Consider the following 24690-nt stretch of genomic DNA (forward strand, 5'->3'; position numbering starts at 1 on the left):
TTGCGTAGCAGGATTTTAATATCTATTATATAAGTGATAGAAGAATGCTAAAATTAGTCATTAAAGATGAAGTTACTAAAATGTGAATTTTTATTTTTATTTTATTTATTTATTTTTTTGAGACAGCATTGTTCTGTGTAACCACTCCGGCTGTCCTGGAACTTGCTCTGTAGACCAGACTGGCCTTGAACTCACAGAGATTGCTTGCCTCTGCTTCCCGAGTACTGGGATTAAAAGCATGTGCCACCACTGCCTGGCTGTGAATTCACCCCCTGCCCCCTTTTCTTTTGAGACAGTGTTTCTCTGTGTAACCACCCTAACTGTCCTGGAACTAGCTCTTATAAACCAGGGTAGTCTTGAACTCCCGGAGATCCACTTGTCCCTGCCTCCCAAGGCCTGGGATCAAAGGCTGGTGCCACCACCACCTGTCTGTGAATTTTTCTAAGAGAGGAGTTTGAAATCATTAATATAAACAGCTCTCATAAACCCCACTGAAACAGTTTGCCTGAGCTAATGGGAGCTCACCAACTCCAGCCAGACAGGGAAGGAACAAGCGTAGGACCAAACTAGTTCCTCTGAATGTGGTTGACAATTGCATGGCTGGGGCAGACTGAGGGGCCACTGGCAGTGGCACCAGGATTCATCCCTACTTCATGTACTTGGCTTTTTGGGATCTTATTCTCTTTGGATGGATGCCTTGCTCAGCCTAGATCTATTAGGGAAGGCCTTGGACATTCCACAAGGCAATGTGCATTACCCTCTCTGAGGATTAGATAGGGGTGCGGTGGGAGGGTGTGTGAAGGGAATGGGAGGAGGGGAGGGAGTAGGAACTTGGATTGGTATTTTTTTTAAATATCTAATAAATAAAAAAAATAAAAAAGGAAAAACCTCTCACAAAAAGCTTCCATATTTTGCACAGGAACTGGGCTGATTTTCACAAAGAAATAAGGCATAGTGGAGGCTCCCTATTGTGAATTTTCATGTAAAATATTCTAATTCATGTTTCTAGCAAATATTTTAAACTTATAATAATATAATCTTATAATACAGATAAAATAAATGTAGCTTATGGTCTCTATCATACATATATGATAGATTATATATTAACTACATATAGATTATATAACACACACATATATAATATAGGTGACATATATATTAAGCTAAGTTCTTGATGTTCTTAGTGAAGCCACAAAAGCAATAAATTCTTTCTAAAATCACAAAACATTTTGAAAACTTAAGTGGACAACAGAAGCCAACTACACTGTAATAATTCTGAGGAAAGAAGGGAAGACTCCGATTTATTCTTGATGTCTGTGGCATACAATGGCCCAAGAAAATATGGAAATTCGCTGATTCTACAAGTCAAAGGTATCAGAGTAACTGGCAAAGCCAATGTTATTTTAAAATCTGTGCCTAAGAGGGCTGGGATGTAGCTTAGTAGCAAAATGCTTGTCTGGCATGTGTGTGTGGCCACGAGGTCAGAAAAAAACTTGAATTCTTCCTTTTTACTTTCATTATCAACATACAGTAGCAGGTACTACTGTTTAAGAAAGATTTTTAACATGAGAGTCAACTTTTCTCATTATGAGTACTAGTAGACTAAAACACCGTTGCAATGCCAAATTAGATACTGTATGGAATGCCAAGACTCCTTATAATCAAAGTTAATCATCCATGTAGAACTGATGCCCAGTGCATGGCTATAAGCATGTGATTATGCTTCTGTTTAATCACAAATAAGCACATGTGATGGACCCCCTTGCCCACAACCAAAGTCTGAACAAGAAACCCCCAAACGAAAACAAAGTAAAAGATATATACATGAACAAGAATGTTTACACTGTGAGAATAAATGAATCCACTAATAAATTACACAACATATATAATAATCCATGATCAAAAAGTATGTTTCACAGAATTTCACTCTAGTTAAGTGCTATATAATAGTCAGTCACAATTTAAAAGGAACTTAATAATATTAACTGTAATATATTCACAACTCTCAGAATTACTACATTGTAATAATGATTTCAAAGGAAAAAATGGAAAAGAAGCCATTAAAACCTGAGACTTAGCAAGGAGATACAACTTCACGACTAGGTAATACATGTAGCAAATTATGAACCGAGACGTTGAAAATAACAAGACTTCACAAACTTTAAAAGTCAACTCCCATTTCAGATTTCACAGAGAAGGAATATGATAAAGGATTACCACTCTCTCAGGTGTGAATTATGTTATAGGAAACAGGCTATGAACCTGTGAGAAAAACCAAGCACAGTGAAGAGGACATTCCAAGTCCTATGCTCAGTCACTGCTATTCTCTTCTGCTATTTGGAGATGACCAGCAAGTGCCTTTAACAGCTGAGATCTCTCTTTTCAGTATTCTTCTACTACCTTGAAACAAAGCATACAAAAATGGAACCTGTGTGCAAGATAACTGACTCACTTTTTGTGAAGAAACTCTCCAGCTGCCACAGCAACAGGGCGATGGGCTGAATACACCAAATGGTACACATTTTCACAGTCTTCATTGGAGAGAGCTTCTTCACTTCCACTGAAAATGTAAAGTAACATCAAAACCACAAATACTTTTAATTGATGTAATCCTGCATTTAATTTCTGTAAAGTGATTATAAAGCTGAAAATATAGATTTTAGTTTTCTTTTACTTTGAAAGTATTATTTCCCATGAATTGTAAATGTATTCACTATATAAAATTCAGAAAATCCAGATAAAAGAAAAATTTCAAAATATTTATATGTGAAACATCCCTAGAGAACAGTCAATACCTCAGAATACACATCAGACCAACTAAGCATGCTCTTTAAATGTGCACAAGGCTTTTATTTTTTAAAAATATTCTTAAGGAATATATTTGTCCTTGTTTCATATAATTAATGAAGGTAACTTTTCCCCAGAACTGTATCAATGAAAAACATTTTATCACCTAAATATTACATTTGTTTCTTTATTTATTTGTGTATGCCAGTCATAGCTCTCCTTTGGTCAAAGGACAACTTGTGACAGATGGTTCTTTTCTTCCACCAGGTAGGTCCCTGGGATTCAATTCAGGTCATCAGACTTGGTGGCAAAACTCTTTACAAGCTGAGCCATTTTGTCAGTCCAGGCTGTTCCTTCCCCAACACAATTTCCTGTCCTTACATTCATGTACTCATGATTCTGTGTTTCCTAAATGGTCAAAATGTTTTAAGCAATTTATCCTCAAAAATAAAACATCCATTTCCTGATGATTAATATATTTTTAAATGATTGATATGATTATAGCTTAACAGTTAGTTTGAATACATAATTATTGGGCTGAACAGGACCTTGGTAACCTATAGAGCTACAAGTTTATTTTGTAGATTTTCAAATGTAGATGGATGCCCTAGGACCCAAGATCTTCAGGAATCTAACAAATAAAAATTAGAATGCTCTTGGCAGCAAAGGACTGTGGTTAATCAATTCCAGGGAGAAAGTGTAGTCTTGGCTGAAAATCATAAATGTCAAACTGGCAGACAAACTAGAAACGTTTAAATACACTCTCCTGCCACTCCAACAATGCTTGTACCATTATGGTGAGGCAGATAGTATAGGGTAAGCAGGGAACAATCCTATTATTAACAGATATTAGAAAGAAACTAGGAGAACTAATAATACAATTATCCATTCCATATACTCAGGGCCAAATACTACAACTGAGGCATACAGGTTTCAGGGCTGCTGAGGAAGAGTTGATAGGTTAGGATAGGACAAATATATCTCTAAATGACCAACTTGTATCCCCTGAATTTTAAGAGAGGCAACAGGCTCAGGCTAATGAAACAAATTAGGTATTACCAGCCTAAGAAAATAGTCTCAGAAAAAGTAAACATATGGGGTGTGTGTGTGTGTGAAACCCAATTTAAAGATACAGCAGAGAAATACAAACTCTACCAAATGTAGACTTATGATTGTGATCCCACTACTCCAGAGCTCGAGAAAGGAAGAGATGGAATTTGAGGCCAGACTGAGCCAAATTGTTTTAGACTTTGTTGGAAAAAAAAGAAAAAAGTAGCAGAACTGATAGATGGCATAAAAATATTTAAATGAGTTGATAAAGGGATATAAAAATGTGATTTTATCTGTCATTTAGGAAGGTTTACCAGTAATCCTATGTGTCAAGAGAAAGCCAGGTCATTTCATGCACATTCTATAAGAGACCGGTAAGCTAGATTTTGATTCTTAGCTCATTATCGCTTAAAATACTAAGCTAGATAAAATTAGGAAACCGTGAAAGTGCATGAGTACACATGATTTTTTTTTTTAAAAAAATACGAAACAGTTTTAGAGAATAATGAAACCTTTATAAAAGATTTTAAATTTATTTTTCATGGGTATAGGTGCTTTGCCTAAATGTATGTCTGTGCATCATGTGAACTTGGTGAATGTGGAGGCTCGAAAAGGGTGTCAGATCTCCTGGAACTAGAATTACAGAAGTTGGGGACTGTCATGAAGGTGCTGGGTATTGAAACTGGGTCTTCTGGAATATCAGGCAGCGGTCTTAACTGCCGAGTCCTCTCTTTTAGCCCCATCACAAATCATTTATGAAGTTAATAAGAAACATTAAGTCTCAGAAAACTATAAAAACGTTATAGAATATATCTTAAGATTATGTTTATGAACTGGTCTACAGCAAAGCCATAAAAAGTTTTAAAAGAAAATGACTAAAGGTGTCCATGGAAGTGGAGAAAAACATAAGGGCTTGAAGGCAGCAAGGAGTTCTTTCTCCACTAAGAAGCTCTTGGTTTCCTATTGGCCACATAAGGGATATTAATATTGAGCCTGCTTGAATAGTTTAAAATAACATTGCCCAATAAAACTGTCTATAGGGTAAGTAGATTGCACATACAAAATTTCAAAGTCAGGCTCTCAGTGACAAGGTAGAAGAAACAAAGGATTCATTGCCCTCTATGAGATATTTGCAATCACAAATTCTTAGGGCAATGAGAGATTTCTGAGGAATGCATAAAAGGACAGATATAATTAATGCTCTAGGCAAAACACACATAGACGGTCACAATTACATCTGCAAAACACCAGATATTTTTGTTCTATTTCAATTAAAATTCAGAACAAAAAAATCATGTAGAGATTTTTGAAATGAGGCATCCTCTTTTCTAAGTTCATGGTAAAAAGAAGACCTTCCTCCAGGCAAAAAAAGGTCTTGAAGGTTTTAAAACAGTATAAAAGAAGTAATTTAACTTAGCATATTAAAACAACTTTTTAAAAGGAAAGAAATTTTCATAAATGATTAGAAAGAATTAGTATGTATGGGTAAAAAAGTTACAAACATAACACTATACAATACATATAGTAAGTGTACTGAAGCATACCAAATATATAGTATAGCATGTAGCAAAGCACAGTATATGAAGTATACTAAGCAACAATGTATGAAAGTCAGTCAAGTCAACATTTATGAATAGACTACTACATTGTTCTTAGGAATAACAAGAATGGAAGAAAAGTTGATAGTGGTTACTAAGTTATATAAAACCACAAATTTTGGACTGTATTGGGTATAGAGTGAGGTTAAATGGCAATAACAATACATTTCCCCCAAGAAAATGGAATTAAAGACCTGACTTTTAGAGTATCTTTAAGAAATGGTAGTGATTAAAGATACATTTAACTTGTTTTAAACATTGATAGACATATGAAAAAAAGCACTTTACTCCATTAATCTGAAAAATAATTATATTATTCTACTGTGGTAATAGAGGTGAAATCCAAAGCTATGCACCTGCCAGGAAAGCACTCTATCAATGAGTTATGATACCAATCCTACATATATTTTTGTTTCTAACTATTAATTAAAAATTACTTCAGTTAAAAAATGTATCAAATTTACACATGAAAATACAAATAAAAGCAATCTACCATAATGTTGTACTTAAGCAAAACAATATATATGTTCAAATACAATTTATTCAAGTAGAGTAAAAGTGGTTTAAATTAGGTAAATATATAATTCAGGCTAATTAACAGGTTTAAAAAATCCTACAGTATTCAGAATAAAGAGGAGTTTTCAACATAAACCAAAAATATACTTAAACTGAGCCTTAGCTTAGAGACCTTGTATCTGTATCTGTATAGGGAGCACCAGGCCCTAGGCTGGGTTCACAGCACTACAAATAAAAACAAACCTATCCAACAATCCATTTATACAAATATAACAGCAATAAAAATTTAAAATTCCTTATAACAAAACAAAAAATATCTGCTATCAAGAATAGCATAAATAAAGCAGAAGATCTTCAGCAATAAAAATTTAAAATTCCTTATAACAAAACAAAAAATATCTGCTATCAAGAATAGCAGAAATAGCCGGACGGTGGTGGCACACGCCTTTAATCCCAGCACTCAGGAGGCAGAGGCAGGCGGATCTCTGTGAGTTCGAGACCAGCCTGGTCTACAGCGCTAGTTCCAGGACAGGCTCCAAAGCCACAGAGAAACCCTGTCTCGAGAAATCAAAAAAGAATAGCATAAATCAGACAAGGCAAGGAAATAAGAATAATAAAGTTAGGAAGATGAAATCATTTGTCCATGCTATTCTAATAATCTACATGGTAAAAGCAACCAGATCAAGAAAACAACAGCTATTTGGGAGTTCTAAAATGCTGTACATAGACCAACATCAAATCAAAGGTTTCTTTACCTTGCAGTAATCAAGTAGAAAATACTAAACGCTAATAATGACAATGAAACTACACAGTATTTAATAATTATATATATATATATATATAAAATATACATCATTGTGGTCATATATACATACATAAATCCTACATCTAAAATACACTTATATGTCTGAATATAGAAATGAAAAAAAGCAAATCGAACAAAAATTTACTCTTTCATAACATAAAATACAACAGTTTTTAATTTAATTTTATTTTTTAAATGGAATCCTGTCTGTCCTAGGACTCACAGATAGTGAGGGCTGGTATTAAAGGCAGGCATCATACAGTTCTTTTTTTGATTTGGTTTTGTTTTCCAAGACTGGGTTTCTTTGTATCCAACTGTCCTAGCTAAATAGACAGGTTGGTCTCGAACTCACAGAGATCCACCTGCCTCTGCTTTTGCTGTGTTCACTGTACAGTTTTTACATTTAAAATCACATCAAAGTTTAAGAAGTATCTGATATGTATGTTCTAAGAATTCCCATAATAGAAAAATATGAGAATTAGCAAAATAAGATTTAAAAGCCAGAGAAGAGATAATTATCTAGTAAGAAAGAAGATCTCAGGCACAATGCTTAATTATATTAGAAGCTGTAATGATAGAAAAGTATGTTATCAACATAGAAAAAGGAAGCAAAGCAAAATCTGACATTTGAGAAGATACCCAAGTCAGGTCAGACATATTATCAAAGCAGTGAGAAGGAAAATTTTTAGAAGAATTTTGCGAGTAACAACATTATCTAACACATTTTTTCTAGCTCAGAAAACACTAGAAAGCTATAAAATCATTTATCTATTTAAAACTTTAGAACATTGATGGGATAGTCTTGTTTAATTTCTTTCACTTCCATGTTTACAAAAAATTTATCTGAAAACCTTTTCATCTTGAAGCCCTGAGTTTTTGTTTAAAATAGCAAAGTATGACGCTTCTTAGATAACTTTCTTAAACTACAAAAAATAACCTTTACACGGAGAAAGCATACATCAGATCAAGCGAAAAACTACTCATATCTATAATTCTAGGACTCAGGAAGTTGAAGCAGAAGGATTTTTCCAACTTGAGGCTAGTCTATGCTACAGAGTAGGTTCCAAGCATGGGCTGCAGTGTGAGATCATGTTTCAAAATAAACACCACCAGCACCTAGAATACATGTGGTTATAAACAAAACTTTTAAAGGAAAAGTGGATCCTTCACATGAAGTACTTATTTGATGTACTAATACAGAAAAAAGTATTAACTATCAAAAGATAAACTGTTAACAGATACTATACTTACTGAAGTATCAGAGTAACCAATCGGATTGCTTCCACAGCAACATCGTATTCTTTATCAAGAGTCATTGATACAATGCGATCCTGAAAGAAGTTATAAACAAACCAACCTTGAATATAATCGAGCCAAGACAGGCTTAGGGCATTTTAAGGCATATATGTAATATCAAGAAAGACAAAACGAGTTTCACTATTTCCTTTTCTTTTTCTAAACAGGGTCTTATTAGCCTTGGCTGGCCTCAAACTCATAGAGATTCATTTGTCTCTGCCTCCTCCTAAGTTTTACTTTTGAAACCGTATTATACAAGTGGGGTGCAGCTTTTTTATTTGTTTCTTTAAATCAGAGCTTACTATGCAGCCCTGAGTTGCCTGGAACTCAATATGTAGATTAGGTTGACCCAAAACTTACAGAACCTCTTCCTCTGCAGTGTTGTGATTAAAGGAATATCTGAAAATGTCTCTCCTAACTAAACATATATATCAAGTAAAAAATTAACATAAGTCAAAAACTCATTATGTAGAGAAAGTCTCATTTTAAGCAAGAAAGTTCCTTCAAAGCTCTAAGTAAGAGTTCCTATTAGGGACATGTGCCATGAAGCAGTTTATTCATCTATTTCATATGAGCTACTTAAAAAAATAAAATACAGGCGAATGGTGGATTAGAAGTCATGTGTGTGAGACCGTATTGAAGAGAGACAAGACAGAAAACTGCCAAATACAGAAATATAAGAATGATCTATTAAAAATCAGAAAGAGTAGGTAGGATTTTCTCTGTAAAAAAATCACTTGGTGAACCCAGCTACACAAAGCTCTGAGCATTGATTGGTAAGGTACTGTACAGTTGGAGGGATGGAGGGAAGGAGAGAGGGAGGGAGGGAGGGAGGGAGGAAGGGAAGGAGGGAGGGAAGGAGGGAGGGGAGGAGAGAGAGAGCGCCTGCTGCAAACTCAGATAGAAGTTTAAATTTGGTGTGATCAAAAAGGAGTGTGGAAACAGCAAGTTCTGGATACAGCAACATAAAAAAGGTAAAGGGGTCTGAAATATAGAGATCTGCAAGGCTCAATCTTCCCTGAAGAGCACCTCCACCTCCACCACTGCCCTAAATAACAAGAGATCTAGACCACAGGGAGAACGCATAAGAACCCGGAATATGTAGTAGCATCATGATAGTACCAGGAGTCCCTAACGCTTAACCAGCAGTGCCTGGCAACAGCAGCATAAATAGGTAAAGTTTTCTCTAATACTTACCATAGCCCCCACAGTGAGGGTAAGGTACCCTTCACCGTGGGAGGTTTGAGGGAGGAACTTTGCTCAGTATGTTAATGGGAGAAGGGTAAATGTAAGTGGTTAGGCCTTCATACTCCCTCAGAGCCTCAGGCACAGAAAGCCCCATACACACCAAATTATCCCCAAAAGACCAATGTTAGTCTAGAAAGATTAGATTGGGGAAATCTGGAAAGAAGAGACATTTTGAAGAAGGATGCTTAAAAAGAAATCCCACACTAGCTCAGAATCGAGAAATAGATGGTTATTTATTTAGGGGTAGACTCCCAAATCAGAATCCTCTACTGGAACGGAGATCAGAAACCGATATAGCAACTGGAAAAAGAGAGGCAGGAAAAAGAGGCCAGACACATCCTCTACATCAGCATATACAGTATCAGAGGCTACGCCCCAGTGGGCATGTAAACACTGGCTGTAAGACTTCCTACAGCAACATTTAGCCACAGAAATCCTCTGTCGATGGACATCCTTAACTTGTTTGAATTACTGATACTAATAGCACTTTCCTAAATCTCTACTTACAGAGCCTGCTATAATACTAATAATAAAATAAAAAGCAGAGAACACAAAGGTAAGGCAAGACCTTATCTTTAAAGCAGGAAGAAACATTAATCCAAAACATATTTTCTATTTATTTTTCTTGATCATTATCATTTTAATTATTAAAACTACATTTATTTATTTTGTGTGTTTGACTGCATATACACAGACATCAATGTGCAACTTTTGGAAGTTCTCTTCTTCTACCATGTGGGTTCTGGGGAATGTCAGGTCATCACATTTGGCAGCAAGCATTTTTATTGCTGAGTCATCTCTTCAGTCCAGTTATATATTAACTAATATCTATTCCTAAATTATTTTAATTTTCTTTTTCCAAAAAGTATTCAAATGTTTAACTTGAATCTTGGTGATAAAGCTTTTGGTTTCCTCCTTCTTTCGTCTAATCCTAATATACAATATTTTCTATACTGCTTTGCCTGTCTTTAATGTTTAGGTAGAAGTCCTATTGAAGTCCATTCCACCCGCAGGTCACTCCTCTCATTCCATACCCCACCCGCAGTGCTCCAAGTTGCAGCTCCTTCCCTGGAGTTGCCCTCTTCAAACTCTGCCCTTGAGAAAGTGGGCCAAAATTCAGCTCCTCCTTGGGGCTGCTAAAGACCACACCTAAAGGCTACTTTAGACCTGGTAACCATGTTACATGATTCCTCTCCTTCCCGCCTGAGGGTTACCTAGGAATTGCTTTGCTTTGTTCATTAAACCTGGATTTTTTACATTAAACCTGGCTTATATATATACTGCGGCAGCAGATTTCCACTAACTGGGGATTCAAACTTAGCATTTTAATCCATATGCCTTCCTTCTGTTACTTTTCCCCCTTTCCATTTCTTCCTCACTTCACATCTTAAAAAAATGATTCCCTTAGAAAAACAATAAAACAACACACACACACACACACACACACACACACACACACACACACACACACACACACCACCCTTATCATTTTCCCCAGCCTTAGTGGTACAAAAGTCCCTTCTTATGGGAGATCTTGCAGAGTTCTGAAGCTAGTTTGATTCCTGAGTGTTAGCATCTAGCTCTGCCTTCTGAGACTGCTACCTTTTCTGTTCAGGACCTTCTGTTTGTTTGAAGTAGGCAAATCTTATCTGAGAGTTTCCTAAAAGTTCAAAGCCTATGCAAAACCTGCTTACTTAAAGACTCAGCAAGCTGAGATGTCCTGTGACTTTGGAATTCACAATGGCATTGTCTCTTTGGGGAGCTTAGATAAGAAGTTTTGGTATATGGAAAATGATTTGCTAATGGTGTGAATTGTGTAACAATAAAAAAGCCCTTTGCAGAGCTTCAGGGAGTCATTTACCAGAGGCCAACTCCCCTGCAGTGCAGTAGGCTAAATTCATCCAAGAGTGCCTCCTTTTCTCCTTTCCCAGTGGACCCAACATCTGACACAACAGTTCCTGAACCTCATGGTACACAACTGAAGTCAGTATCTCTTGCTGCTAACTTAGGGAATGCTGTCAAACCATTGTATTTGTTACAGCAATTGACTCTCCTGTCTCCTCTGCCCTGACCATAAACTGAATCAAAGACATTCTGCCAGGAAAATTCATTTAAAATAACATGGAAAAAGGAGAAATTAGAAACAACAGATATATACTTCTACATATCTATACATTCCATAGAACAGGTAGAGGGATAGGGATAGGACTCTTCTCTACAGTACACAGAGCTTTTTAGAAAATTGTACCCAAAATGAAAGACTTAAGAAATACACAAAATTAAAATAATTTATAGAATATAATCAGATTATAGTAAAAAAATTAGACATTAACAGCAACAGCAGAAAAAGCTCAGAAACAGCACATATGCTTGAAGACTGGATGAAAGATGTCTGAATAAACAGGAGATCTCTGAACAAATATGGAATGAAATTAGAAAAATCACTAAAATAAAGTAAATATCATAGAATGACCTACCAGAACCTTCTCTGGAATAAAGCCAAAGTAGTCTTAAGAATAAAGTTTACAGCTCACATTTAAAAAAAACCCAGAGGGGCTGGAGAGATGGCTCAGCAGTTAAGACTACTGACTGCTCTTCCAGAGGACCAGGGTTCAATTCCCAGCACCCACATGGCAGGTCACAACTGTCTGAAAATGCAGTTCCACGAGATCTGACACCTTCACACCAATGCACATAAAATAAAATTAAATAAATCATTAACAAATTGAAAAAAAAACCCAGAAATCCAGAATAAATAACCCAACAATACACCTCACTACATCTCCAAGGCTTGAGAAAAATCAAATAGCCAAACAGAAACTAGTACACAGAAATCATTAGGGAAAATATTAATGAAATATTAGTATAAAATGATAAGGAGAGCCAATCAGAGCTGTTCTTTAAAAGGATTAACAAGATTGATTAAAATCCTTGCCAAAAGAGCCAAAAGAAAGAGGTCTAATGAATAAAATTAGAGACTACAGTGTAATCAAGAAGATCTTTTAGTGATCACTCTGAAAACATTTCAAAATGCTAGAAAGCTAGAAAAAAAGGTTAAAACTCTAAATTCATATGATGAATCCAAATTACAGATACAGACTCATTGTAAGCAGTAGACTGAAGCAGCAAAAGAAAGATTCCCCACAAACAAAAGCCCAAGAGTAATGTATTCAGTGTTGAATTCTATGAAACTTTTTTTTTTAAGATTTATTTATTTATTATATATACAACATTCTGCCTCCATGTATGCCCACATGCCAGAGGAGGGTGCCAGATCTCAATATAGATGGTTGTGAGCCACCATATGGTTGCTGGGAATTGAACTCAGGACCTCTGGAAGAGCATCCAGTGCTCTTAACCGCTGAGCCGTCTCTCCAGCCCTCTATGAAACTTTTACAAGATCTTAGTATGTTCCATGAAACAGAAAGAGAAGGAATATTTACCATATTTATTCTATGAAGCTAGTATTATCCTGACACTAAAACTAGATAAACATACAGCAAAATCAACCAAAATGAAAATATGTTCAAATCAAATTAAAAAAACACAATAAAATCTTACACCACAAACAGTTGGTTTCATCCCAGTGATACAAGGCTGGCTTAACATATGCATATTAATCATTGTAATACACTACACAAAAGAATTAAGAAATATAAAAGAAATCATAAGATCCTCTCAGAGAAGCTGAAAATGAATCTGCCAAAGTTGAATATTCTTTTCATGACAAAAATCCTCATGAAATTAGAAAGAGCATACCTCAAAATAAGAAAAGCTATATACGACAAGGCTATAGCCAATAGTATAGTTGGTGGGGAAATAGCATTTCCCCTAAAATTAGGGAATAGGAACGTACTTTCTCTCTTCATTTTTATTCAGTATGAATTCGAGGTCTAGTTGGAACATGGAAACAGAAGAAAGATACAAAAGGGGAAAAAAAAACGGAGGAAAAAGTCAAACATGCTTCTTTGCTGATGAGATATTATGCTTAACACCCTCAGATGCCACCAGAAGACAGACTGATAAATTCAGTAAAATTTCAGGATACAAAAATCAACATGAGACCTAGAAGCTTTTTCATACATTAGTAAGTAACTTGCTGAAGAGAAATTGGGGGGGGGGGGATCTCATTTACAGTAAGCTCAAAGGGGATTGGAGGATGAGAAGGTTTAGTGAGTAAAAGTATTGTATTAAAAGCTTAGTAACCTGAATTTAATCCCTTGGACCCATGTAAAGGTGAAGGGAGTGGGGAGCAAGGCCAAAGAGTTGTCTCTTGACTTATGCATTTGTGTCATGCCATATAATCCCACTTCACAACAATAACAAAAAAAAAAAGCAAGCCAAAGCACTTAGGAATCAAACAAAAACAATAAAGTGAAAGAACTTAAGAAAGAAATTTTTTTTAATTTATTTATTTATTAAGGATTTCTGCCTCGTCCCCACAACCGCTTCCCATTTCCCTCCCCCTCCCCCGATCAAGTCCCCCTCCCTCATCTGCTCGAAGAGCAATCAGGGTTCCCTGACCTGTGGGAAGCCCAAGGACTGCCCACCTCTATCCAGGTCTCGTAAGGTGAGCATCCAAACTGCCTAGGCTCCCCCAAATCCAGTACGTGCATTAGGATCAAAAACCCACTGCAATTGTTCTTGAATTCTCAGTATTCCTCATTGACCGCTATGTTCAGCTAGTCCGGATTTATCCCATGCTTTTTCAGACCTAGGCCAGCTGGCCTTGGTGAGTTCCCAATAGAACATCCCCATTGTCTTAGTGTGTGGGTGCACCCAGGACCAAGAAAGAAAATTTTAAGACACTGAAAAAATAAACGGAAGTTAGTACATGATAAAAAGAGCTAACTTTGCCGGGCGGTGGTGGCGCACGCCTTTAATCCCAGCACTCGGGAGGCAGAGGCAGGCGGATCTCTGTGAGTTCGAGGCGAGCCTGGTCTACAAGAGCTAGTTCCAGGACAGGAACCAAAAGCTACGGAGAAACCCTGTCTCGAAAAATAAAAAAAAAAAAAAAAAAAAAAAGAGCTAACTTTAATGGCTCTCAACATTCCTAATGCTGCAATCCTTTCATTCAGCTCCTCATGTTGTGGTAACCCCAACCATAAAATTATTTTGTTGCTACTTTGTAACTGTAATTTTGCTAAATGTTGTGGTTTGTAATAAATATGTTGTTTTGTTTTCTGATGGTCTTATGTGATCCCTGTGAAAGGGTCATTTGACCCGTTAGGGGTTGTGACCCACAGGCTAAGAACCACTGCCTTAAATGTTTCTGATTGGTAGAATTAATGTTATACAAAAGGTAATCCTAAACAGAAAGAACACTACTAGAAACATCACAAAACCTGACTTCAAATTGTACTACATAGTAATAGTGAGAAACAGTAAGATATTGTGACAAAAAACAGCTGCGCAGACCAAAGGCCCAGAAACAAACACACACAGGTACACCTACCTGTACAAAGTAGGTTTTTACAAACTTGTCAATAATTCATGTAGAATAAAACAAAACAAAACACATTCAACAAATGGAGTTGGCAAAGAGGCTATCCACTTGTGTGAGTATGAAATTGTATTTTGATTTCCTTAATTCAAAATGGATTAGCGATCTGAAACACTAAAATTACTGAAGGGGAAACGCTTCCAGATATGGACACAAGCAAGAACTTCCTGAGTAGCACAGCAAACAGCTTCAAGAACTAACAACTATGACTATCTGAAATTACAAAGCTCCCTCATAGTAAAGGAAAACAGCCTACAGAGTGGCAGAAAATCCTTTATAGTTGTACTTAAGATAGGGGGTAATTAATTAGAATATATAAAGAACTGTAAAAGTTAAAACTGAAATTTCACAACTACCCATCAAAAATAAGCCAATGAACTAAACAGAAAGCTCTCAAAAGAAGAAATACAAATGATAAATATTTTTTAAAACTATTCAACATTCTTAGCAATTAGGTAAACAGTCTAGCCTCACCACAGTCAAAATGGCTGTCACCAAGAAAAGAAATGGGGATAGAGGACTTTATCCATAGTTCATATACTCTGTTGCAGATATTATGGAAATCAGTATGGAGATCTTAAAAAGTCAAAAAAAGAACATCATGAATCTGCTAGTTCATGCTCAGGCACTTATCAAAAAGACTGTATCTTATCACTGAGATAACATTCATGTTTTCTGTCACTCTATTCAAAATGGCAAGGAAATAGATGCCTATTAATTGACAGATTATGAAAGTTTAGTACATATACAAAATTTTAATCAATTATAAAGGAAAGAGCAATCATAAAATTTGCAAGAAAATGGATAGACCTGAAAATTATTAAAGATAACAGATTCAGAAAGAGAAATACCACATATTCTTGTTGATATGTAGATCATACATTTTAATATTTATATGTGTATTTCAAAGTGTTAATGTGATATAAGTCAAATCACTAGAAATAGAAATTTTGAGGAAAAGGTGACTAAGCATAGAACATACATGATATTGAAGCTAAAAGAAATTCTCTGCGAGTAGGAGAGTAGGAGAACGGGGAAGAAGGATCAATAAAGAAATCAAGTTGAATTGTACCACAATGAAATTGCATGTTAATAAAACACTAACAGAAGAGTAGGAGAGGAGGATAATAATAATAATAATAATAGAGTAGGAGAGTAGAAGGATGGGGGAGAAGGATCAATAAAAAAGTCAAGTTGAAAAGTGCCATAATGAAATTGCATGCTATTAAAACAATGATAAAAAGTAGGAACCAAGCATCATAGTAATGTCATTTGCTAATGCAGGTATAACTAGCATTTGCTAAGAGATAAACAACGTAAGCTCATCATCTGACACTTACCTTGAATCGATTCGTAAATAGCTCCAATTTGGGGAATAATTCTCTATTGGTATATAGGCTTTGAAGAGCTTTCAAACACTTCAGTCTGACTTCCCCTTGCTTCAGGAATACAAAGAAAAACAGAAGAGGCAGTCATTTCCACTTCACAAAAGTCAAAAAAGAAAAAAAAGAAAAAGATAAAGTCTCTATGAAGAATAAAATATATCTCAGGCTAACTATTTAACTTATTTCCTATTTGAATTTAATATAGGAAGAGAATGAGCAATTGCATAACCTGGGCTAACACAAGATTTAACTAAAAATGCAAAGAAAATTCTTATAAATGAGTTAAACCTTTTTCAAATATTTGAAAACTACATCTGATGATGAAATTCTGCCAATATGCTTTTAGTGGCATTTGAATTTATAATCTATGATTATAGTTGGAAAATGGATTGCTCATTTGTTCAGCATGTAATTATAAAATGATCCCATAAAAATTCTATTAAAAATTGGATAATGGTTTATTTGTCCAATCAATATTTACTTTCCTACATCAGAGAGAAAAAGAGTATAGTTAGGGCCTACTTAAAACAGATTAAAACCTACAGAAAGAAGAGTCTTTAGCGAATATTGTACTCTACCACTGAGCTAAATCTTTATCCCAGCAGAGTATCCTTAACAAAGTCATTAAGTCTGGATAAAGGATGGCATAGATCAGAGTACATTTAGCATCATCTAGAAGAAATCTGTGTAACACTATCAAAGAATTCAAATAAGATTAAGGTTTCCATGCTCTAAAAAAAGAAATGTGTTTTGATAATATCAATCCATTCTGGAATCAAAATAGATTTTATATTTAACTCAGCTGCTTATTAGCAGCACATGAAATGACACACACACCAGCTATTCCGGCATTTACAATTTGTTCATAAGGATGAAATACACGAGTATGGTGATGAAAGTGGGAACAAAATACTTTGTGGAATGTGGTATGATTTGTTACATTTATAGATTTGTGTCATGACACTATTTTCCATGGTCATTAATGGGTGTCCCATTAATGAATGAATGAAATGTCACTGAATTAATCTGCAAAGATTATATATATGGCACTCTACTGCAAGTGCTTTTTCAAGTAATTTTTAGATACCACTGAATAAATTGATACTTTTCCTCAAAGGGCCCAGGAGGAACCTAAAGTATCCACAGCATATGCTACTATGCACTACCCAAATCTCCTTTACTTGGCTAGTTTTTGACCCTCCGTTTATGTTGGCTGATGTCAGGACCCTTTTCTGGGGAACTGACCATAGACAACCAAAGACTTGGGATAAAACAGTGTAGCTCAGGCTGAAGAGATGGCTCAGAGGTAAGAAGCACCTGCTGGTCTTTCAGAAGACCTGAGTTCAGTTCCCAGCACTCATGTCAGGTGGCACACAACTGTCTGTAACTTCAGCCGCTTTATAAAATGACCACTCTGAGGAGAAGGAAACAGGAAATAATATGGCTGGGCGAAGAGAGGAAGAGATAGGGCAGGAAGGAGACAGGAGCTTGTCCCCTTTTTTGGCTAAGAGGTTGATGAAGTAAAAAGTGACTGTAGCTTGCTCCTTTGTCTCTCTGATCATTCAGCATTTACCGATACTTGACTCTGGGTTTCTATTATTAAGACCAATTAGAGTTCGTGTTACAATTTTGAATTTCTAATTTCCTCTAGGATTTGTGGGCTTGAAAATGTGGCTCATGTCTTCTTAATAGGAGAGCCAGAACTCCTTCAACCTTGCCTTTAGCTGCTCTCAATCAAGGCATGTATCTATTTTAAGGACAATGCTAGAAAGGCTTTTTCAGGATCTACACAACTCCTTCTCTCTTTTTTTTCCTTCATCAGGCTATGGTAAGATATCAGCATGGATAAAATGCTAACTTTGGCTCCTAGAGGGCGAGATAAAAAGACTAGAGCAATACAGATAAGGAGGTATCATCTAACCATTAGAGGCAAGCTGGAAATACTATTTTATAATAATGATTTAACTCCAGAGTTCCATGTATTGGAAATCTGCTCCCCTGTATAGTACTACTGAAGGTAGTAGGGAGCTAGGCCGTCACTATTAGCTTAATGCTAGCAGATTATTTCCTGAGAGAATAGATGGTTCTGTAAGAAAGTCTGAACCCTCCCGAGTCTCTCTTCTTCCCTCAGTATGTTAGCTTTTGTTTATCCACTTCTACAAGTGTCACCATTTGTCATGCTGGCTATGCTCAAAATATGCTCATTAGGAACTGAACAGAGGAGGTTGCTTGATCTTGGACATTCATCTTTCAGGTCTTCTGTCCCAATACCAGAGACAGAGAACAATAATTGCAAAGGGTGGCAGTGATAAAGGGAAAGCAGTGGAGAAACTATGGAACCTGCTCATAGGATACATTATACCACATAGCAAGAGAGGAGGAAAGCCAAAAAAGTACTATGCATACACAATAAAAAGAACAATGGATGAGCAAAAAGCAGTAACAGTCTTCCATATGTAAAGTTAAAACTTCAGATGTAAGGTAACACAGCCAACTTCTTTCCAAACACAGCCTTAAAACTAAAACCAAAACCAAACCAAATCAAACAAATTAACAAAAAAAAAATAAATTATTTTATCAAGCTTCATAGACTAGGGTTTTATTTTCACCTTGTGAACCGAAATCTTTCAGTGACAACTTTTTTTTTCCCTTTTGGTTTTTTGAGAGAGGGTATCTTCTGTAGCTTTGGAGCCTGACTAGATCTTGTAGACCAGGCTGGCCTCGAATTCACAGAGATCCACTGGCCTCTGTCTCCTGTGCAGGAATTAAAGGCATGTGCCACCACCACCCAGCAACAACTCTTAATTACTTAATTATCTAACTCTCTTCCCAAATCTTGGTACTTCACCTATCAAATGTCTAGCGTATGCCATAGAATTGTCATACCAAATAAATTAGGAGATATTTATTGAAATAACTTAGATAACTGTAAAATAACTAGTTAGAATGAAAATTCTAATTTTGGTATTTGCTTGTTTAGGCACCACGATTCTCTGAAGCAAGTTTTATTATAGTACCATAAGCACTTGAATGGATCACTACAACCAAGCCCTCACTGAAATCTGAATAATATGTAATAAAATATCTAATTTATATTAGTTGATCCATAAATATTAGTTGATGTTTATGGATCATCAGTAACTCCAGGCCTAGGGGAACTGACAATTTATTCTGATCTCCTTGGGCACCACGTATGCACATGATGCTAATGGATAAGTGCAGGCTAAATACCCATATACATAAAATGAAATAAAAAACCTAAGATATTCAACTAAAATAATGATGACTATTTTATATCAAATTAGTATCTTCCCAGAATTGGCTGTCATTTATAAAATCAGATAGAACTGTTAAGTGTTACATAAATGTAGAAAAATACTCTTGAGGGACCAGAGAAAGAATTGAGATGGAAGTGAGAGAATAATCAAAGCATCAAGGTTTAAATTCATTCTTAAAAAAAAAAAGAAAGATTGATGACGGACTTGTTTACATTGTGAATACATTCATGTGAGGGCACTGTGTAATTCTACATTTCTTCAAATTGTTAGAAAATTTTCATAGACCAATCTAAAGTGGGCTGAAATAGAAAGGTTTAAATTCATATCAAGATTATATATGAAAAAATGAAATATAAACAGGTAATCCAGTCTGAGATTATATTTTTCAGAGAAGATTTGTCTTAAAAAAAATTCTTTGAATGTGGTACTGAGATGGGAGTGAGGGGAGAAACACCTTTTAATTAACAACTAAAAATTTGTATGTTAAGTAAACAAGCTGTGATCATATTTCTGTACACAGTCAAGACTTCTAACAGAAAACAATGTACCACAGAACTCTCAATGATAATTCCCACAATATTGAAAATTTTCAACATTGATAATACTAATAATTTAATGCATTTATTATTAATTTGTGTCTATACATGCGCATGTGTGGTATGTATGTGTGAGCATATGTGTGGAGCCACAGTACAACTTTATGAATTGGCTCTCTCCTTCCACCTCCCAGGGACTGAACTCAGGTTGCCAAGGTCAAGTGCAGTATATTTACATGCGGAGCCATCTCACTAGCACTACTCATTAATCATGTATTTTTATAGTAAATACTGACATGCATAAGATACAGAAAACAAGCCTTCTACTATCATTACAAAATTTCTCCATTTACCTACAAATGTACTATTTTAAAAATATTCCAATAGCTGTTAAACAGTTAAAAAATATAACAATCTAAAACAAACTTATTTTGGGGATTTCTCATGTAGGATTCAATTACATAGGATTTCTTTTAAATCTCGATCTTTTTCCTAAAAGCTGGAGATAGATCAATATAAACTAGGCTTAGTTAACTCAAGAGAGCCAACAAATCTGATTTAACTGACTTAAAAAGTCATGACCCAACAAAATCCTGAACATGAAAGCTACTTAATTTTTATTACAACTAATCATCTTTGACCTTTGATTAGAAGGAGACTATTACCTTTTTAGAGATAATGCATGTATTCTCTTATTAGTACAGATAAACCAGGACCTCAAAGATAATTCAAGATAGCATTGCATCCAAAGGAGACACATAAAATACTGTCTTAAATTTCATAATGGTTATCAATAGTTATTTGTATTATCTTAAATTTTATATTATTATAGCTCTTAAAAAATAAGATACTGGGGCTGGAGAGATGGCTCAGCGGTTAAGAACATTGCATTGATTCCCAGCAACCACATGGTGGCTCACAACCATCTGTAATGAGGTCTGGTGTCCTCTTCTGGCCTGCAGGCATATATGTAAACAGAATATTGTATCCATAATAAATATTTAAAAAATAAGATACTGCCATTTTCATTGCTGGCATGCAATCAAATACTTGCTGGCATGCAAATCAAATAAGTAGGGAGACAAATACTTCTTCCACCAAAATTAGAAGATACCAACTTACCCTATCATGAAGAGTCCATCCTACATATTTCAGGTAACTGTCATTTAAGAAGGCATCACTATACATTTTCATCCATACTCCAATTTCTTCGATACAAATGGCTCGAATCTCAGCAATTGCATCACTGGATGGGGAAGAGGAAGACAAACCTCTGAATTATACAGAGACCTAAAATGTATTCCAACTAATTTTCAAAAAATATAAATTATATTATTTCCTTTGTTATGACAGGGTATGTAAGAAGTTTGGACTTAAAATTACTGTGTAGCTGAGGACGAACATGAATCGCTGACCCTTATACCTTCACCTTTCAAGTGCAGGGATTACAAGCAAATTTGTGATCACATGTAGTTTTACTCAGGGCTTGAGATTAAACCTAGGGTATTGTGAATGCCAGAAAAGCTCTGTATTAACTGGGTTCCATTCCCAGTCCAACATAAATACTTCCTAATAAATTTATAAACTGCACCAATTTACTTTACTTTTATAGAGGTCACACATATTCCATGGCACGAGCGTGGAGGCCAGAGGACAACATATAGGCATTAGTTTTCTCACTCTGACATATAGGTCCCAGGGACTGAACTCAGGTTGGCAGGTTTGGCATCAAGTGCCTTTATCCAATGAGGCACCTCACCAGTCCAATATAAACTTTATGAATACTGTTTTATACCTGTATTGCCAAAGATCTCCAACATAAATATCTTGTTCAATTAAGTTTTTATGAAAATAGAAATTATTAACTACGAGTGTCATAAAGCCCACCATATTTGTTTGGCACTAATTCAGGCAATGACAATTAGAGATTTCTGACAGTATCACAACTACTGTCAAATCGTCTGAGAAAACAAACATACAATGTATGCTTGCACAATCCTTTTTTGTTGCTGTTTTTTTTTGTTTGTCTTACATTTGTTTGTTTTCGTTTTTTGAGACAGAGTTTCTTTGTGTAGCCTTGATTGTCCTGGAACTCTCTCTGTGGACCTGACTGGCCTTGAACTGAGAAATAGCCACAACCTCTGCCTCTCTAGTACTGAGATGAAAGGTGTGCACCACCACCAGCTTACATAACTTTTAATGAATTTAATAAAAATTAATTTTTATGGCTGCCAAAACTAGTTTACATATTTAACAAGGCAAGATCATGTAGAAGCCAAGTATTTGGAAATGCATTATAACTGAAGACATGGCACCATCTGCTTTTCCAGAGCATGCTGGTTTGACTTCTAGCATTTACCAGGAGTTTTAGAACCATCTGTAACTGTATAAGCTCCAGGAGATTGGGATGCCTCCTTCTGGCATTTGTGGGTACTGCACAGGCCCCAACACAATGAAAATCTAAAATAATTTAAAAAAACCAAAAGCATTTGAGATATTTATTGACAATTAAGGAAATCTGTAGTTTAGCTTGTACTTCTATAAAACTCATTTTACTACTTCATTCAAATCACAGCTCTTTCATCATTAGTTTTAGGCTGTGCTTTAGACTGTTTTAGGGTGACCAATGGAGAATCACCCACTCTAGTTATAATGTGAAAGTGGCAGAAAATCCACACGCTTCAGAATTCTACCCATTACCCTCAGGATACACATACAGTGTGGTTGTTATGGGATGATTTTCCTACTCCAAGGTAATTTCTCAAAAAAGTTTTAATTTTATCTTTTTCTCACCAGGTTATTAGCCCTAACTTAAAAAAAATATATGAGTGGGGTGTAGCGGTGCACGCCTTTAATCTCAGCAAGCAACAAGCAGAGGCAAGTGGATCTCTAAGTTTGAGGCCAGCCTAATCTACATAGTGATACTAGGATAGACAGGTCTAAATAGAGACACTGTCTAAACTAAAACAAACAACAACCACAAAAAACCTCCGTGTGTGTGTTTATATATGTATGTATAAAATATTTAATCTTTTGGAGTTCAGATAAATTTTAAGTTTTCTCGTTTAACATATGTTTAATTTAAAGTAATTTTTTAAAAAAATTAACTTAGCAAAATATACTTCTCAAGCCTGGTGATGGAAGCATACATCTTTAAACCAGCACTTGGGAGGCAGAGACAGACATATCTCTATTATTTAAGGCCAGTATGATCTACAAAGTAAGTTTCCAGACAGCCGGAACTGTTACACAGAAAAAACCCGTATCAAAAAAACAAAACAAAAAGAGAATCAAACCAAACAAAAACAAGACAAACTTGTCATTAAAATTAGAAGTAAAACTCAGCTGTAACTTAGCATTAAGGCACTTACTTATTTTTTCCAATATTCCTGCAACATTGAGTTCTAGGATTATAGGTATGTGTCAGCACTCTCAGATAAATTATTTGTCTGTCTTTTTTAGGCAACATCTCCTTGTGTTCTTATTCTATGGTTCTCAAACTCATAACAATATTTCTGCCTCAGTCTCTCAAGTTTAGTCAAACATTTTTTTTCTGTTTGTTTGTTCTCCCTGCTCCACCAGAAAGTTCTGGAAATAAATTCAGGCCCTCAGGCTTGTGTACCAAACTCTCATATATAATGAGCCATTCCCCAGTCCTTCTGTGGTGATTTCAAAGTACATCCAAAAATCTGTCAGTCTACACAGTCTCTCTGGTGAACATTTGTTTACCTTTTCTTGAGTATGGGTATCCTACATAACTCATCAGTGATAAGAATGATCAAAATGGTTAAGTTTTGATTCCAGAAACCAAGTCAAAAAAGAAAGCATTCAGGGAGCCCTATGGGGAGATCCATCAAATGAGCAATTGAGGCTTTCCACCATCACTTGTGTTTAGTTAAGCTATCTTAAAAAAGATTTTCCAAATTTAACCAGAGGAATGTAGCTTTGAACAATGTCTTGTGATTTTTAAGTTAAATCCAATTTGACTGATAAGCTGAAAAGTTAAATTGTAAATATTAGTGAGGTAACGTGTGACGTTTGAGTAGATATATGTATTGGGTAAGATTTAAATCAGACTGTGCACAGATTTCAACTATTTATCATGTTATTAATGCAAAAACTTCAAAATCCTTCTTCATCTTTTCTTCTTCTTCTGACTACCCTATTCTCTTCCTCTTTCTCCTACCCTATTCTCTTCCTCTTTCCTCCCTTGTTTTCCTTTTATTTGTTAAAAGTGAAAGGCTTCTTTAGATTTTCATGAAAGGTTCTTACCAGGTATCCTAGAATAGTTCAATGTCACAATACTGTTGCTTCATTCCCAGAAGAATAAAGCACTACAGCTATTGCAAAATAGTATCTTCTAGCTTTGTTAAATGCATAGTTATGCTATTGTTATGTATGTCCAATTTAGTAACCAGAAACAGCTAGCTAGGTCACTTCCTAATTCCTAATAAATAAAAACTATGACATAGTAATAGCTGCTTTACAATGACTGAGTTTAGCAAGATTTGATATTTTAATTAATATTTAAGGTTTATAGTCATCAAATAATAACTAGCCATCTGGGTGTTGGGTCTAAGTATCAGTTCTTTGGTGTGGGAGACAAAAGTGTTGCTTTCATTGGTTAATGAATAAAGACAATGCCTTGGCCTGTTGATAGAGCAGAACTTAGGTAGGCGGGGAAAACT

General features: G+C 35.5%; 1 protein-coding gene across 3 annotated transcripts in view; it reads right to left on the reverse strand.

Annotated features, from left to right (window-relative positions):
• Stag1 (stromal antigen 1) overlaps nt 1–24690 on the reverse strand; it is a 324334-nt gene that overhangs the window by 101039 nt on the left and 198605 nt on the right. For all 3 annotated transcript variants that reach the window (XM_041677069.1, XM_041677068.1, XM_041677070.1), the window contains 4 exons: nt 21125–21248; nt 16144–16242; nt 8008–8087; nt 2453–2560 (listed from right to left, as the gene is read on the reverse strand). In XM_041677069.1, the coding sequence (XP_041533003.1) occupies nt 2453–2560; nt 8008–8087; nt 16144–16242; nt 21125–21248 (411 nt within the window). The remainder of the gene's footprint in view (nt 1–2452; nt 2561–8007; nt 8088–16143; nt 16243–21124; nt 21249–24690) is intronic.

The sequence above is a fragment of the Microtus oregoni genome, unplaced genomic scaffold, assembly GCF_018167655.1.
Source record: "Microtus oregoni isolate MIOR12 unplaced genomic scaffold, Mior012 000028F_ref0000031, whole genome shotgun sequence".
Classification (NCBI taxonomy): Eukaryota; Metazoa; Chordata; class Mammalia; order Rodentia; family Cricetidae; genus Microtus; species Microtus oregoni.